The sequence below is a fragment of the Pseudopipra pipra genome, chromosome 5, assembly GCF_036250125.1.
Source record: "Pseudopipra pipra isolate bDixPip1 chromosome 5, bDixPip1.hap1, whole genome shotgun sequence".
Lineage (NCBI taxonomy): Eukaryota > Metazoa > Chordata > Aves > Passeriformes > Pipridae > Pseudopipra > Pseudopipra pipra.
In genome coordinates, this window is record NC_087553.1 from 10,339,432 (window position 1) to 10,356,003 (window position 16,572).

General features: G+C 37.2%; 1 protein-coding gene across 14 annotated transcripts in view; it reads left to right on the forward strand.

Annotated features, from left to right (window-relative positions):
* Nucleotides 1-16,572, forward strand: part of PLEKHA5 (pleckstrin homology domain containing A5) — a 166,855-nt gene that overhangs the window by 125,489 nt on the left and 24,794 nt on the right. For 6 of the 14 annotated variants that reach the window (XR_010430569.1, XM_064654392.1, XM_064654391.1 and 3 more), the window contains 5 exons: nucleotides 1,006-1,474; nucleotides 2,983-3,066; nucleotides 5,666-5,785; nucleotides 6,472-6,525; nucleotides 12,873-12,953. Coding sequence is in view for 13 of the 14 variants with exons in the window: in XM_064654392.1 (XP_064510462.1) it covers nucleotides 1,006-1,474; nucleotides 2,983-3,066; nucleotides 5,666-5,785; nucleotides 6,472-6,525; nucleotides 12,873-12,953 (808 nt within the window). In the remaining variant the exon portion in view is untranslated. Of the gene's footprint in view, nucleotides 1-1,005; nucleotides 1,475-2,982; nucleotides 3,067-5,665; nucleotides 5,786-6,471; nucleotides 6,526-12,804; nucleotides 12,992-16,572 lie in introns of those variants that run through there. The other 8 variants (XM_064654393.1, XM_064654398.1, XM_064654395.1 and 5 more) reach the window with 5 other exon arrangements.

A 16,572-nucleotide genomic window follows, 5' to 3' on the forward strand; every position in this document is an offset into this window, starting at 1 on the left:
ATCAATGTTTATGACCCAGATTTTAACCTCTGGGAAAAAAACCCAAGGAGTGCTTTGTCACACTTAGGCACGCGTCGATACTCGGTATGGAAAATTCTGCATTTCAACTAGTGCTGAAAGTTGCTAAATGACTGTAGCACTCCAGAATTTTAATGTGGCAACAAGTTAAAGAATAAGCCTTTGAATTCATATCTGAGTTGAAAAGCAATACAATGTTATTATCAAACAAAGAAATATTTTGCTGTTTGTTTTGCTTGAATAGCTGATACAGAATGGCTTCATCTTGACAATTACAATACATAATTTCTTTAGACAATTGGTGCAGTTTTTCCTTGGTCTGCTGGTAGAAGAATCACTATTTTTTTAATGTCCGTAGTAACTGCTGAAGATTTTCTTAGGGAAACAACAGGATATTTTTTCACTTTTGGAAAAGAGAACATTTCAAATGGGCTTATATGGAAACAGCGTAGAACTGTTAAAACTTGGTATGGTGCACCATGCAATTTAAAGTCTGCATGCAGTTACTTATATTCTGGGACATTTAGAAAGATAACAGAATTCATCTTCAATTGTTAAACCATGAAAACTGTAAAAAGCCCAATCCCCTCAGTGTTAAGCCTTGTTTTACATAATTCAATAAAATCAAAACAGATACACCTGTTTTTTAATAGATTGGAAATAATTACATAAAAATTACTCCTTCAGTCCAGCATATAGATAAGTTGGACGATATGATATAAACTTGATACACTAGACTGGTGAAAAGATGAAATACAGATTATATCAAGAGCTAATAGGAGAGAGGGGAATCCAGTTTCAGCTGCTACAGTGCATTGTCAGTACAATTGATTCTTTAATTGTTGTCTTGTCTTCCATTTTTTTAAATGGTGTTTGAAGTATTAAAAAAGGTCAGAGTCAGCTAGGTAAACCTGACCCATGTTGAAAAACTTAGCCTTGCCATGATATTAATGCTGTGCACTGACAAAAAGAAAATTTGCCTTTCAGCGTAATCTCTTATCAGACGTTACCGAGGAACATGCCAAGCCATCGCCCTCAAGCCTTACCCCGCTACCCAGAGGGCTACAGAACACTGCCAAGGAACAGCAAGGCACGTCCAGAGAGCCTCTGCAGCGTGGCACCCTCGGCCTACGACAGGGCCATGGGACCCGTCAGCGCCGAGGAGAAGCGGCGGTCGATGCGCGACGACACGATGTGGCAGCTCTACGAGTGGCAGCAGCGCCAGTTCTACAACAAGCAGACGACTCTGACGAGGCACAGTACCATAAGCAGCCCGAAAACTATGATCAACATTTCCGATCAGACCATGCATTCGATTCCCACCTCGCCCTCTCACGGTTCCATCGCTGGTTTCCAGGGATATTCCCCCCAGCGGACCTACCGGTCGGAAGTGTCGTCGCCGGTGCAAAGGGGGGATGTGACCATTGATCGCAGGCACAGGGCACACCATAGCAAGGTAAAAATACTTCATTTCATAGCTAAACCCCCTTGGTTACAAGGATGTTTAGTAGGAAGTATATGGTTACTGCAAAACTCGTGTTGCACTGTAGTGTATTTTATTATAATGAAGTTCAAGTGGCATCACGGTTTTCATGGAGAAAGGTTGGACTTTAAAAAGCACTTAAAAATCTAAAGGTAGTAAAAAGGCATTTTTCTAATGTGCTAGGTGAAAACGTGCTGTCCTAATACTACTGCCCATGGTATTAACATTTCTCTAAAGAAAATAAAAAGGAGTCAATAGGCAAATCATTCAGAATAGTTTGTTATATGTACAGAAATCTTTCCCCTTTCTAGCTCCAAGAGGACTCGAAATCCCAGGTTTCTTTCCACATGCTGTTTTCTGATCTTCAGCCACAAGTTTGGCTGCCTCAGGTTCCAGCAGAAGACAAAATATTGTTTCTTTTTATGCCTTTGAGTTGTTAAGGTGATCCCTAAAGATCAGAGTCTAAATACACACACCTTTAGTGTTAACTCTGCTGGTCTTCACCAGTGAGTGGGAGACGTGGAGAATTGTAAACTTGGGTGGGTGCTGTATATGGCTCTGCTATATTTGTCATGCTTGTGCTATCATGGTTTTTTAATAGATTGGAAATAATTACATAAAAATTACTCCTTCAGTTGGTGCAAAATGCTCCTGAACATTTTTTCCAAAAACTTTATCTCGGTGTCTTTGTTTCTTAAAAATCTGTAACTACATCTTAAAACAATTTAAACAATTTAGAGTTGATTATTAAGTCTTGGGTTTCAAAGTTTTCAGGTCTCTGTCAACAGAGTCATTTTGTTTTGACATCCTTTGTGTCTCAACTGCTTTGAAAATTTAGTAATCAGTGCCTCTCACACATGTGACAAATATCACTATGTCAGTGCAGCAGAGCATGTGCTTACTTGTTCTTTCAGCCATGTTTTGCTTCCTGATATTTTTTCCTTCTCAAACACTTTATGCTAGTATTTCATTGCATATTTAGTATCTTTTACGCAATACTAATGTTTCCCTTTGGTTTTTCAAGCTGTCTGTTTTGTATTTCATTAGTTACACAACCAGCTTTTGCTATTAACTTAAAAACACAGACCTGTTTTGAAGATTGGGTAATTAGGAGACTGATTATTTGAAATCAGTAGGGTTAAATTAAAGTTTTAGACCCCATCTTCATAGAGAGCTTAGGTTTTTCAGTGGCTTTCAGTGGGAGGTGAAAAACTAAAATTGTTGTTTGCACAGGCTATCAGTCAGGCAACATTAATTAAATAAATGATGAAAGTTGGGGTATTTCTAAAACTTAGAGGTAGACTGCTTGAGTGTCCTACATAGTAGATCAGCAGGGAGCATGACTGGCACAAATCATAGCAAATTTTCATGAGTGTGAAGTTGGCTTGATTTTTCTTTTGTGTTTTTTTTTAGCAATTAAAAGTTTTGGGGTCTTTAGAAATAACTTTGGATCATACTGTGCTCTTTTTTTTTTTGTGCAGCATGTCTTTGTACCCGACAGAAGGTCGATGCCAGCAGGCCTGAGTTTACAGCCTGTTACTCCTCAGAGCCTCCAAGGCAAAACAGTGAGTTGGTTTTTTTATTTTGTTCATCAGGGGCTTTTAAGAATAATTCTTTAAATAGGAAGAGGCAACACTGAAATCTTATTGTATTCAAAACTTGCGTTAAATGTAGCCTTTATTTTAATTATCGGAGATTTTTATAACAAGTAAAGAAATACTCTGTGGTTCCTCTGAATGCTGAGAATATCATGTAGCTGCTGAGTCAAGATTTTCTTTGAGAAATATAGATTTATTATTTTTTTAATCATTGTTGATACATTGCTGAACTTCCTGGGAGAGGGTAGAATACATCACAGAACACTTATTTCTCCATTAATTATTTAGGAAAACCTAGAAATAAAGTTTGGCTTTTTTTTTGGAAATCTGAAAGATACTAAAACTGCATTTTGTATAATTGGCCTTTCTGACATCTCCCATTTTAGTGTGGTAGAGCTGAAATTCTCACTGAAGGTATTTCATCAAAGTAATATTGGTGAATACGGTTTGCCTTCCTTACTGAAACATGACTCATCCTAAATCTTAAGATATTGTCCTCAGTTTATATATTTTCTTTACCAGTTTTTGCCTCCATTCCATAATCTTTCTCTGTCCGTCTGAAATTACTGATTTCAAGAGTTACAAATTAAGAACACAGATTTTTTTTTTTTGAATCACACCGTGGGCAGCAACTCGCAGTCAGTCCTTCCACTGCTTCAGTCCCTGTTTCTTGCACTTCCCAGCACGAATCTCTGGCACCTTCAGGAATTTGCGGGTTGGCCTTGGGCAGCTGGTGCCTTACAGACATTTCTTTGGGTTCAGGGCCCCCTCTGCTCTCCTCAGCTCTGCTGGAGCTGGGCTGATGAGGGGGGTAAGAGGCAAGAAGGTCCAAGCTTCTGCCTGTGGAAACAGCACTTGCAGCAGCATCAAACATGTTTGCAACGTTAGGAATGTCTAGAGACGAGTAGGAATTACGGTTTGATGGGCTCCTCTTTGGAGACAGGTTTACTTGCAAACATTGGATTTAAGTGCCATTAAATATTTTATTTCTAATGGACTCAAACTGGGCTTTTGCAGAACATACTGAGAGGAGTTTTGACCTTGAAAAAGTGGATCAATGTTTCTTTTGCTTGAAGATGCTACTTTCAGTTCTCATATTCCTAAAAATAAGATGTCTTGTGCTTTGAATTGATGTTAATTTTCAGACTGAAAGCACTGTCACTTATTTTTGGAGAGAGCTTGAAAATGCCTTGTATAGCAGTCTAGATTCTTACATTTACTCTCTGAAATTAAATATTTTAAATCCAGGTATTGAAAGAGTACTGTAAGAAGAAAAACTGCCATTAGACAACTTGGGTTTGGTGTTGGTTTTCCCTGAAAGCAAATGGTTTTGCCAACTGAAGCTATGTGGAAATCCCTTGCTCCCTCTTGTGGGCTACTCTTGCCCCAGCTCACAACGGTGCCAGTGCCATGCTTATTCTCAGGGATGTTTCCTCTTTATTCTAAGAAACTGGTATTCATTTTTCAGTGTTTCAGTATGTGGTTCTCTGGAGCTTTTTTCTTTACTTCTTTGCTTTGGGGAAATTCTGTGACTTTGGGAGACAGCAAGCTGGGTTTTAGGAGGTTTTTGTGTTTGGGTTTTATTTAACTCGCAGAACTTGTGAGAAAATCAAAATGCTGGGTGAATATTTAACCTCTTGTAAGACTGACTTCTGGAGAAGTGTAAGAAACAGAAGCAAACACAAACATAACAAAAAATACTCGTTAAGTGGTTTGTTTTCTTTGAAGTATTGCTAATACAAAACGGTTCAGAATGGTTCAGATAGAGTTTGCCAAACTGACCTAAACTGATCTGTGTGGAATTACCTGACAAATACCCATTTGAGTGTGACTTTATTTCCATAATATATATAATCTTGGGGTTTAAACGCTGGTCCTCATCACTTCTCAAGCGATGACTAAGCTTTATTGTACAGCTTAGTCATAAAGCAATAAAATAACTGATAGCCTCAGACCTGTGAAAGGTGTGATGGAAAATTATTTTTTTCATGCCTGTTCAGTTTTATTTTGTGAAAGGTGATGGTTTCTGAGGCAGTTCAGTTAAGATGGATTTTTCATTATTTTTACTCTCAATTTTGAGGCATACATTTGAAGAATTGTATTAAAAACTAAACTTCCTTGAGGGCATGTTTTGATTCTTTCACCAAGCTCAAATGGCTGTCCATGTACAAGTAGTGATATCCTAAGAACTAGAATTATCTCCCCCTCCTCTTAAGCCAGTATTGTCAATTTGATGTGCACGTCAGAGGAAGTGTGAGGACTGCACAGACTTTGTCCTGCAAAATCCTCCCTTATTTTTGTCCTTTATGCAGAATGTTTTACTCCTACAGCATTTGCAGCATCAAATTGTTTTGAGCAGTAAAAGTTAACCTTTCATTATATATTTGAAAGTGGTCAGTTTGGGGAGGGGGTGGAAATGGTGTTTCTTCTGTTGTATCGCTGTAGAAAGTTGTTTGGGTTTTTTTTGTAAGAAAGATACTCAGAAGCCTTATTTTATTTAAGTGTTGTTTGGGATTCCAATTAACCTTTTTTCTACTCTTTGGCTTCTCACACTGCACTCCTTCAGCCAGAGGAGCTCACGCTGCTGCTAATAAAGCTGAGACGGCAGCAAGCTGAACTGAGTAGTATCCGGGAACACACACTAGCACAGCTCATGCAACTAAAACTTGAGGCCAGCAGCCCAAAGGTCAGCTATAAAGCAATGTGTGTCATGTACCATTCTCACTAACCTGTAGTCATCCATTAATCGAAAGTTTGCTTTTTTACTTTTGTCGGTGAAAAATTTTCTGACCGTCGTGCGCGAGTAGAATAGAGTAACTTTGGTTCTTTGTGTATGTGATGTTCTGCTATTAACCCTTTGAGGTTTTACTGTGGGGCTTTTCCAAATGAGCCAAGTCAAAATTGCAGGGGGATATTTTAAAATATCTTGTAGTTAAAGGTTTTTAATCTATTGGTATCACAAAAAAAAAATCAGTGGTGATAGATCGTGAGATGAATTTATTGTTTATACTGCCTCATTTCAGGTATTTTCTTATTCATAATATGTCTGCCAACAGCAGGACTGGCTTAAAACACAGATTTATCAAAGGGTTTATAGTTGTCTGTGTAGTGGGCATTTATATGAGCTTACTATATTTTAGATGTAAATAGAAAATGTGATATAGTGCTTCATAGGCCTAATTTGTGGTAAACTTCCATCACTTCTGTTTCGGGATCAAGACTTGTTACAGTTCACCAAAAAAAACAGTTTAAAAACATCATTATATTTCTGCATAAAACAGATCACTGTCTAGTTTACATCTTTTAAAGCTCTTTTCATGCATTCTGCACCTTCTGTCCCTTTCCTTTTGCCCTCTGACTGCTGCCTACTAGAATGAGATTCTTTCACATCACCTTCAAAGGAATGCTATATATTTGGATCACCAGGTGGGATTTGCAATTTTCTTGTGCGTTTGAGTTTCTTAATGCTTTTTACCTGCTTCTATCAAAGCTGGAAATATTTGGGGAGAAGGATTTTCAGTGCTTTTTAAGAAGTTGGAGGATGCCCATAGCATGGAATGTCTTAATCAGTTACGAATCTGACATGTTATAAGGCAAAAAAAGCACCCTCAATTTAAAATTTGTCAGAACACAGCAGCAACTTGCCAATTAATTTCTCTGTTCTTCATTTCCTTCTCACAATAATACTAACTGTAGTGTTTTACCTTCTTTAACCAAAGTCATAATTTATCTCCAAGCTCATATGACACACATGCAACTTATAGAAAAATTATACTTCTGGAAATTTCTGTTTTCCAAATTAAGGAGAGTTAGATGTTTCTGCAGGACATTAAATTAAAGAGAGGTCAAACATGAAGAAATGTTTTAATCAGATCATAACATGGCTCATTTTCTCATATTTTTCTCAGTTAATTCTTGAAGATTTATATAAGAATAAGATTTTACTTCTTTACAGTTTCTCATAACTTGCAAAGCGAGGGTACAATTATGTCTTCACTAACATAATTGATTGCCAAGTGAAGAGTTGTGGTATCACAAGCCTCTCTTTATGGCTTTGTTGCATGATCAAATGAGATTTCACTACAACTTACGTGTGAGAAGTTTTTAAATGGCATTTCTTTTTAACTAGCATTTATAAAAGACAGTCGTAAGTGCTTAGAGGAAAAAGAAGCAGCTAGGTGACCATTGGTTAAAAATGTAAAAATCACTGTGGCTTTTTCTTTTTCTAATAACCTGTCTTTGAATGAAACTTTTGAGCTTTACACTTAAAAAACCAACTGTTAGAACATTTATATCCTACATGTTCCTCTAATGGGATTTCAGTGAGTTATTAAAAGCCCCACCTGTACAGAGACACACACTCTCACAGGGACTTGGCTCACCCAGTGGCTTTATTTTCCTGCTATCTCTTGAAAACAAGGTGTGAATTATGATCAATTTAATTTGATTCCAATGCATTTCTAAACACCTCTGTCTTGTTTTACTTAAGGGGTTGCAGGAGGTCCAAAACAGTAGGGGAAAACTGCTTGTTATATTAGACCAAAATATTTCATCCGACTCAAATATTTCCAGTTTATAATGATTTGGAATAAGGGGGTTGTTTCTGTCTTTAATGTAATTCATTGCCAAGAAAGGTTAACAGTCAATGTGAAGTGTAAAACCCTGTACCATGCTGTTGCTTGATTAGCCAAGCTTGTGAGTATAATGGGCAGGATTAAATGGAGGGAATTGCCTTTGTGCAACATGCAAAGTGGTAAAAATTATTTTCCTTTTACTCGTATCAGATAAAATTTAGAAATGTGGTGTGGTAAGCATTAATTTAGGGAAGTGTCTAAATCTTATAGTTATGCCATAATTACCCATACCAGAGATGCAAGGAATCACTGCACTTCTTAACACAAGAAATCATTATTGAGTCTAAAATATATTGTCTTAAACACAAAATCATGGAAGAGCAGGTTGGAATACTTGTCCCAGTTTCTGATCAGTTTTTCTTTTCTTCTCTCGTTTTATAATACTGTCATCTACCTGTAGCAAATTAATCTCCTTGAGAGTCTTTTTACTTTGTGTATCACTGCTTCTAGGGTGGTATCACATTTATATCTTTTCATTACTTTGTCCAATGTCAATTTTCCTTTATGTTGGAGAGAAAAAAAAAATCAAAAAAATCAAAAGGCCTTTCCTCCTTGTCAGCTGCATCTTTAACCAGCGTGCATAATCACTTTCCCTCTTTGAATTTTAAGTGTCCACTGTAATTAAATTTGGTATTTTCACTTGTATTTAATCTCTGAAAATAGTGTCAAAACCTGCTTTGCCTAAAACATGTGGTGGGACTCCAGTTATCTTCAACTCTCACTTTCTTGGTCACAAAGATAGTAAGTGTGTACTGAGGTTGCACAGGTGAATTTTCAGGCACACTCAAGTTCATGTGTAGGGAGGGTTACTTTTATATTGTTGCAGTAAGTTGTTGTCTGCTGGTTAGGTGGTTTTCTTATCAGGAATCAAGAATATTCCATCACCTTTTTGAAATCATGCTTCGTTTTTGTGCTGCTGTTTCCTTTGGAGATGCTTCAAAAATCTTATGTTACACTTTCTGATGTTTTGGTATTATGCTTTCAGAATTTTTGTTGTTGTTGTTGGAGTTCAGAGATGGAGGAAAAAAAAAAAGATCAAAGAGACTGGCACACATATATCCAGCCATATGATTTCTTTGATGTCTTATGGCCAAAAGAATGATTGTCCAGCACCCTTTTCTTTTGAAACCACTCTGCTGGCTCAGGGTTTGTAGAGAGTTGGGAGAGGGATTCATCTGCTATTTAGGAAGTTCTGTGGACATAGCTAGCAACCCCAGGCAAACAATGATGATTTGTTTGCCAGTGTGGGATGTTATGAGTACATATTAGCAAATTTTAAAGGATCACTTACTGTGTATTATTAAATCCAAGCCTGCCATCTCCATAATTTATTTGTACCCAGTAATTACAATAACAGTAATGAAAAACAGGAACATAAGGGTGTTTTTTTTTAAAATACAGGCTAGACATGCTTTTTTCTCCTTTGTAAATAAAGCCCTGGCAGGAGGTCCCACTTGAATCTTTCTGTTATTATCAAGAATTCCAGCACACCAGTCTTTTAGTAAGCTTCTGAATGTTATGTTGGTAGTAAAACTTTTCTTGGGCTGAAAAGCCCTTTTCCACTGAGCTCATGCAATCTATGTAAAACTCTCCATGTATGTTGTCTGATTGATCTCAGCATTTCCCATGAAGGTTTGTCACAGTAGAAGTTTTACTAAATTCCATTTCAATTAGCCTTTTTTTCCCCCCAATTTTTTGAAATAGCTATTCACGTAAATAGTTTAGGTGTTAAGTAGTTAAAATAATTCTGCTGGTACTTTCATTTTTCGTTTCCTTCAGTTTTCAAAGGGTGCCTAAAAAATAAACAGAACTTGAACAAGAAGTTGTCAAATAAAGGAGTCAAAGTCCCACAACCAACATCCTTACTGTCTTGGTCATTTGCTTCTGTTTTCTCCTCTTCAGCACCTTCTTTCTGACATGCTGAAGGTGGTTCTGGGAAAAGGCAGTAAATTAAGGAAGGCTGGAACAGTACAAGGAGGTTTGGATAGAGTTGACAGATAATCCTCTATTATATCTGGTATCTTTCAGCCTAAAATTTTATGTCCTGTGTTAGCAGCATATAGGATACTACCCTTACATGTATTTTTCATCTGGAAAAGGTACAGTGGCTGACACAGCCACCACTGTTCTTTTGACTGCCTTTTTTTTTTTTTTTTTTTTTTTCCCTTTTCACTCCCCAGAGGAAGAAGGGAGACTGGAGGACAGGGACTCTCTAGGGTGAAAAAAAGACTGCGTGGAGGCAGAATTGCTGTAAAAAGAAGACAGGAAGGAAAACTGCTTTTTCCTTCATTTTTTTTTTTTTGGACAGAGTATTAAATAGCAGAGGAAAGGTGGGAGAAAAGCTTGGTCAGGTCCTATTGCCACTGTCCTGGTAGGCAGCCACTGTTCCAGCTGATCGCTGCCACCAGACCAGCACATCCTGAAATGTCATCTGGGTAGGGTGTTACCAAACACAGAAGAGAATTCAGGAAAAGGAAGGAAGAGGAAAAGTTGTCAATAGCTTGACTTGACAGTTTAAAACACAAAATACCCACTGAGATGTTCACTTGTAAATAAAGTAGCTGTTCATATAGTTCCTGTGTCAAGGAGGTGGGGTTTTATTGTTTCCAGTAGAGAAAAAAGCAAAGATGAAGCATTACTTCTGGGGAGAAAGGAGTTATTAGCTAGAAGTAGAAAATTATAAATCCAAGGCTGGTGGATTTTATTTGGATTTATTGCTGCGTTGCTGTGTGACACTTTGGTTTGCTTATGGAAATCTATTAATTCCAATTTTTGTGACTTCTTTAATTGGAGAGACTCTATGAGTATAATAATATTACATGTAGGATCTAAAATCTGTCCTTTGTTGTACAAAAAAAAATAATATTTTTTTTCTGAAATGACTGAGAATCAAGGCTTGCTTCTGTTACGAACAAGCAATTATTTTACCTTGAGCTATTTATTCAGTGTGAATAGTGTCCAACTTCAGTTTGGAAGTAGGTTTATGATAGTGCTTGAAGAACACAAAATAGGTATTCTCTTCAGCTTTTAGAGCATGGGACTTGCCATTTTGTCCCATTTAACTGGTTGACTTTGCCAGTTCTTGAGCACGCCCTGCCTCTGTGTGCACTACCTTTTGTTTCTTGGAAGATTTGAGATGCTCCCTCAAGGTCTGAGTTTCTCCATAGTTGATTGTCAGTATTTTTTGGAAACATTATTTCCTAAAGGGGAAAAACTCTTGCTGTATTTGACTGCTACAGAGGCTCTTTGGTTGGCACTACTTCACCCATTACCTGGTTTTTGTTTTTTGTTCCACAGGGGTTTAGGGAACTGCAGCATTTCTGTATATAAGTGGCCTTTGAAAATAGTGTTAGATAAGAATAGTTAAGCACAAATGGTAGTAAAGATATTGGAAGAAATGCTATAAATCAAAGCTGGAGCTGTCTGGAGGACAGAACGTTACTTCAAAATGTCCTTTGAGCAAATCCACTTTGCTTATTTTCTAATCTGGATGTAAACAGTCTTTGAACAGGTCAACAGAAATTAATTCTGGCCTTGGCTGTTATTGATCAGAAAGGAAAAATTTGAAATATTGTAAAAAAATATTAGCTAGAGAGTATTGAAGCTGTTGAAATCCTCCTAATAAAAATGCATCCAAACCTGTATCTCCTAATAAAATATCTGAGCCTCAGAGTAATTTTTCTTTTACAGTTATTGAAGTTGGCTGTAGTTTGATTGCTCAGCTTCAGACCCTACTGTTAATCTTACTGTTGAGATCTCTTTTGAGATCACCTGTTGCACCCAATCTCTGGACAAAATTTTAATATAAGGGGAGAACAACTTCTTGGGTCAGTTCTAGTTTTCTGTTTATGTGTGCTATAGATGATGGAGCAAATGGTAGGGGTTGCTCGTTTAGTGTTTTTCCTGCCTTGAACAAACAGAGCATCATCATAAGCTTGCCTTCTTAAGGTATTCTGCATTGGCTGATTAACTCATCAGCTGATCAGACTTTACTATGTGCAAAAAACAACAACAACAACAACAAAAAGGTCCTCTATCTATGACAAGAAAATATGTTTCCTGTGAGGAGAAAAAACCCCTACTTCTCCAAACGTACAAGTTGGGTTTTTTCCCTAAATAAATAGGAGCAAGAAGTTTCAAAAGGCATTAAAAACTCATTCTGTGGCATTTCAGTCCGTGAAACAAAACCTTGCTTTGTAATTTCATGGGGAGTGTGTATATATACACATACAGAGTGAAGGATCATAAATATTCCTTCACACACTTCCTGTGTAACCAACTGTACTCGAAACAGGTATTCCTCGAGTTTCCAACAGGTCCTGAAGTTTCCAACAAAAATAGGATTATGCATTAAGTGACTTTTGAGTTTCTTTTGGAGAAGAAAACCACCTGTTCTCATAATTTCTCCCTTACTGTTAGGAAAGCCTCCTTTCTAAAACCAAAAGGCCCATACTGTTTTCTGTTGCACACTTTTCTGAAATCCTAAATGTATGCAATGTGTAATAAAGCATCTGGTTTTGGCATTTGCACCCATATCAAAAATACTAATCACTATAGAAACTCTGTGGCCAGTTCCAAAATGATTTCACACCTGTATATGGGGGTGGATAAATGCAACAAGCAATGGTTCAAAGTCCCTAAGGATGTAAGTCAGTGCAGTATATAAAGGCATTGTTTGATACTTGAACATGAACCTGAACCTCACTTCAATATTCACAGGCTGGGGATGCTTATATCTTTTTAATGTACATTGAGTTATTAAATCTATAATTTAAAAGGTTTTTGATAAAGGTTTGAGTGTTCCTATTGCAAAATCTGATAATAATTTTCATTTCAATATCGTGCGAAGCCAAACTTACCTTAAGCATTTTTATTTTTAAAAAGGGAGAGCCTTGGTGAATAAATATTGCATTGGTTCTGATCATTTCTGTGATTTTGATATATTTGTTTGATATTATTAAACTTTCCAGATGTTGCTATTACTGAATGATGGAATATATAAAAAGCATGGGTTAAAATGTAATCTGCTGCATTATTAGAAAAAAATTAAAGTAGAGGCTATATTTTACAGTGTCGTCTTTCAAATCTAGCCATGCTGTAAACTGATGTTTGCTGTATGCTCCTCCTGATTTGAAATAGATGAAAGAGAATGAACCTTTAATCACCTTGGTTCACACTATGATTGAGAACTCGGCGCTAAGACCGCAACTGTACCAGCAAGTAAGGTCTTGGATAGTGAATGAAATTTGCTTTATCATCTGCGAAAATTTTCCTTAGTGACAGTTTTGGTTGTTCCTCAGATTTATTCATGACATTGGTGTTTCTCTTCTTTGCTTTGGAAAACCACAAGTCATCCATGCTTTATACAATGCTGCAATATTGTTAGCATGGCTTCTGCTGCGTTTTTGTTGTTTAGTATTAAATGTACACTTTTGAACAACTTTTTTCTGTCTAGACGATTTAATTAGTTGATGCTTTTATGCAGGTGTCCAGTAAATTCATAAACCTTCCAATAAGCTTCCAACATTTGTCTTAGCATGATTCTCTGCAATTAGTGTTCAAAGGTGCTTCTTTCTTTTTGACCACTACAAAAGCATGTGAGTGGTGTTTACCTGGTCATCTCTGGCAATTTTGTTTCGTTCTAGGAAGTGGATTTACAAGTTTTTGTTTGCACCTACCCAGCCTTTAGCCACTGAAGAAAGGAAGGATCAAAATTACTTTGATCTGGGGACTGTAAATCCAAAAGGCAGTGTCTGTTCATAAAGTCACAGCAGTCTTAACTGTGCACACTTACTGAGTAACTAGTGATGGTTGTAAATGGTAAGATGGAAGAAGAACCAGAAATGTGAATGGAAATATTGTCTGTGAGTTGAGACCTGCATTAACTTATGAGCATGGCCAATCATATCTGTTGGCACCGCAGTGTCTTAGGGGTGCTGGGGCTTAACTGAATAGTCCCTGTCACATCAGGGGATGTTCAAGAAGTTTCTTGCCTCAAATACAACGAAGATGTTTTTCTTACAAGGGATATCTGACCAGTTGCATTGCATTTACATTTATGCTCTTGTGAGCCAAAATTGCATATAAAGGTTGTGTAACTTGAAGAAAAGGACATGTTCTGCCACATAAAACTGTCACTTATTAGTGATTAAGGCTTTGCCGCGTTTCTAAAAATTTCCGCAGCTTAACTGCGTTTCATTTTTTTTAAAAATTAACTCCACATTATAAATTTGCTTCTGATCCAGAAAAGTTGCAAAAAAAAAAAAATCTCAGCTTTCCAGAGGAAGTTGAATTGTGAGTGACTGATTTCATCATCGTCCACATTGTGCTTCTCTGTGCAAAACGGGATCTTTAACATGGAACCTGAAGGAACTGCTTGGAGAGGAATGGGAGAAGTAAGGTGCCCTCAAGCCCTAAATTAAATTTTGGAGTTTCTGTTGTATTATTTTAAAGAAGCCTAGGGGTTGCAGTTTTTTATAAGTGGATCAGTTTTCTCTGATAGAGTATGTAAGACAAGTCGACGTACGTATAACGAACAGAGCTGGTTTAGATGTGTCAGGATAAACTGGCTCAGGCTTCTAATATTCATATAGACATGTCTGAGGTATAGCTGTGCCTGGGCTAATCTGCTCAGGTATTTAGGGATACCAGTAAATTTCCAAGTGCTGCCCTAAGGAAGCTGTGCTGCACAGCGCTGCCTTCACCTTATCAGCACAGCTGCTGCTTTGTCTTTGACACTGAATAAACACCTTTCTTGACGTTCTTGTCAAAGAAACACTGACTAACAGGTCGTGAAGACTGAATAACCTGTTGTCACTAGAGATGTGGTCTCTTCAGGTCAGGGTGTTTGCAGCCTTGTGTGGAAGGAACCCACGTGTTGCCTGAACTGTAGAGTGACAAGATGGTTTGCTTTCATGGATGAAATCTCCTCCATGAGATACTACATTAACTTACTTCCAGGAAAGGATAAAAAACACGCTCAAAATTTCACTGCCTAAGTAGTGTTCTGAACTTCTGTAATGCAAAACTAACCTGTTTAAAATTCTGGCAGCTTATTTAAAGTCTAAACAGATGTGCAGGTTTTTTATTCAAATAAAATAAATTGGTTTAACAGTCACCTTTCCTGCTGCAGTTTTAACGAGTTGTTAAACAATTGGGAGAAGCCTCTGTGCAAGTGACTGAAACCTGTTCTGTTGTCAAGATGATAAACTAGTTTCTGATGACTGTAACCATTCCTGCTGATAAAGAAAAGGATCTTTATTACCTTCAGTTTGTTCAGTTCAGTTTTATGACTGAGCTTATTTAGAATTAAGCAAAGGAAAGCAAGAAAAGCTTGTACTTAACTAAAAAATTAAAATGCCTTGCTTCTTGTTTGTTTGTAGTGATTAATGGTTCTTTAGTAAAATAGCAAAAATATCTGCTATTTCAAATGTGCATTTTTGTTTGTGATTTGTTACATCTTCACAGTTATTTAAATCACTTTGACTTACAGCAGTCTGCTCTACAGACTGTACTGCAAATTCACAAGTACAAGCCAGGAAGATGATTCCATGTGTACAGACAAGAAAAAAAAAGACACTTTTTACAGATTGGACCCATTTCTGCCTTTTTTGGTTTTATTTCTAATACTAGATGAGGAGTGTTAATCTTGTTTTCTAAAGCAGCATAGGCTGATTTAAAAAAGTAAATTTTTCCTCAATTATTTTTACATGTGTGAGTTCCCTGAAGGGAGAAAAGTTAAAATCTTGAGTGCAACAAGCTAACATCCAGGTCTTTCCATGGATAATTGTTCCTAATACATTAAAACCAGAGAAAAGTAGCCTGTGATTTTTTTGCTCCTATAAGAATGGGGAGATGTTGTTTATGGCATATTATTATCGTTATCACAGCTGCATACATTTAAACTATTACACTTGTTAGATTTTGAGATTTGTAGGCAGAAATATTTTTCAGGTTTCGTTACAAACAGGAGGTGATCGTGTTTGAGATAAAAATCTTCTTTTTCCAATTTGAACATGTTATATGACAACATTATTCAAAATTAGAGGAGAACCTTGCTTACTGGGGGCTAAGTATCCATTTGCCCTGCTTCCTGGTAGCAAGAAGTATTTTAAAAACAAAAAAAAAAAAAAAAGCTCCTCTTGGAAGTCTTGACTTTAATTTAAAAAATGCCCCAGACTGTCCTGTTTTAATTTCCTAAGTGCAGAGCTGTGTAGTGTGGTATTGGGGTGTGAAATTTCCTGCCGTATATTTATTGAATCAAAACCATTAGTGGAATCTGAAAATAGCTCATAAGGTAATGAAATAACACTGTCACTGAAATGTTTTTAATATTGACAACTTAAATAGGTTTAACCCCTCCTTTCTGAAGCACGTGAATTATCCGCTCCTGTGATTCATCTGCTGTTGGTGTCTGATGGAGATGGGGACTGTCCAGTGGGACTGTACAGTTTAAAACAAATTGTTTCTAACCTAAGATGAAGGTTCAGTTGAGGTCACGTCACTTTTTCATGTGCAAGGTCCACGTTTGGCCAAACTCTGCGTGAGCAGTTTACCTCCCAGAAATGGTAAGTTCTATTTGTAGGAGTCAGGGTGCTGCTCCCTAGTGTTTGGGAATTGTGCAGTGAGAGGAATGGACTTTTGGTGTGGTTTAAGCAGGCAAATGTCGAGGGAAAGCGAAGTCAGCAGCAAGTCACGTCGCTGGTTCAGTAGGTGGCACTCTTGCTCTGAAATTACTGTCCCGGCACAGGATTTGTAGGAGCGGATTTGGCGAAGAAAAGGCGTTTGTGGAACGTGACAGAAAGTACATTTTGATAACTTGGTCATTGGAGCTCTTATA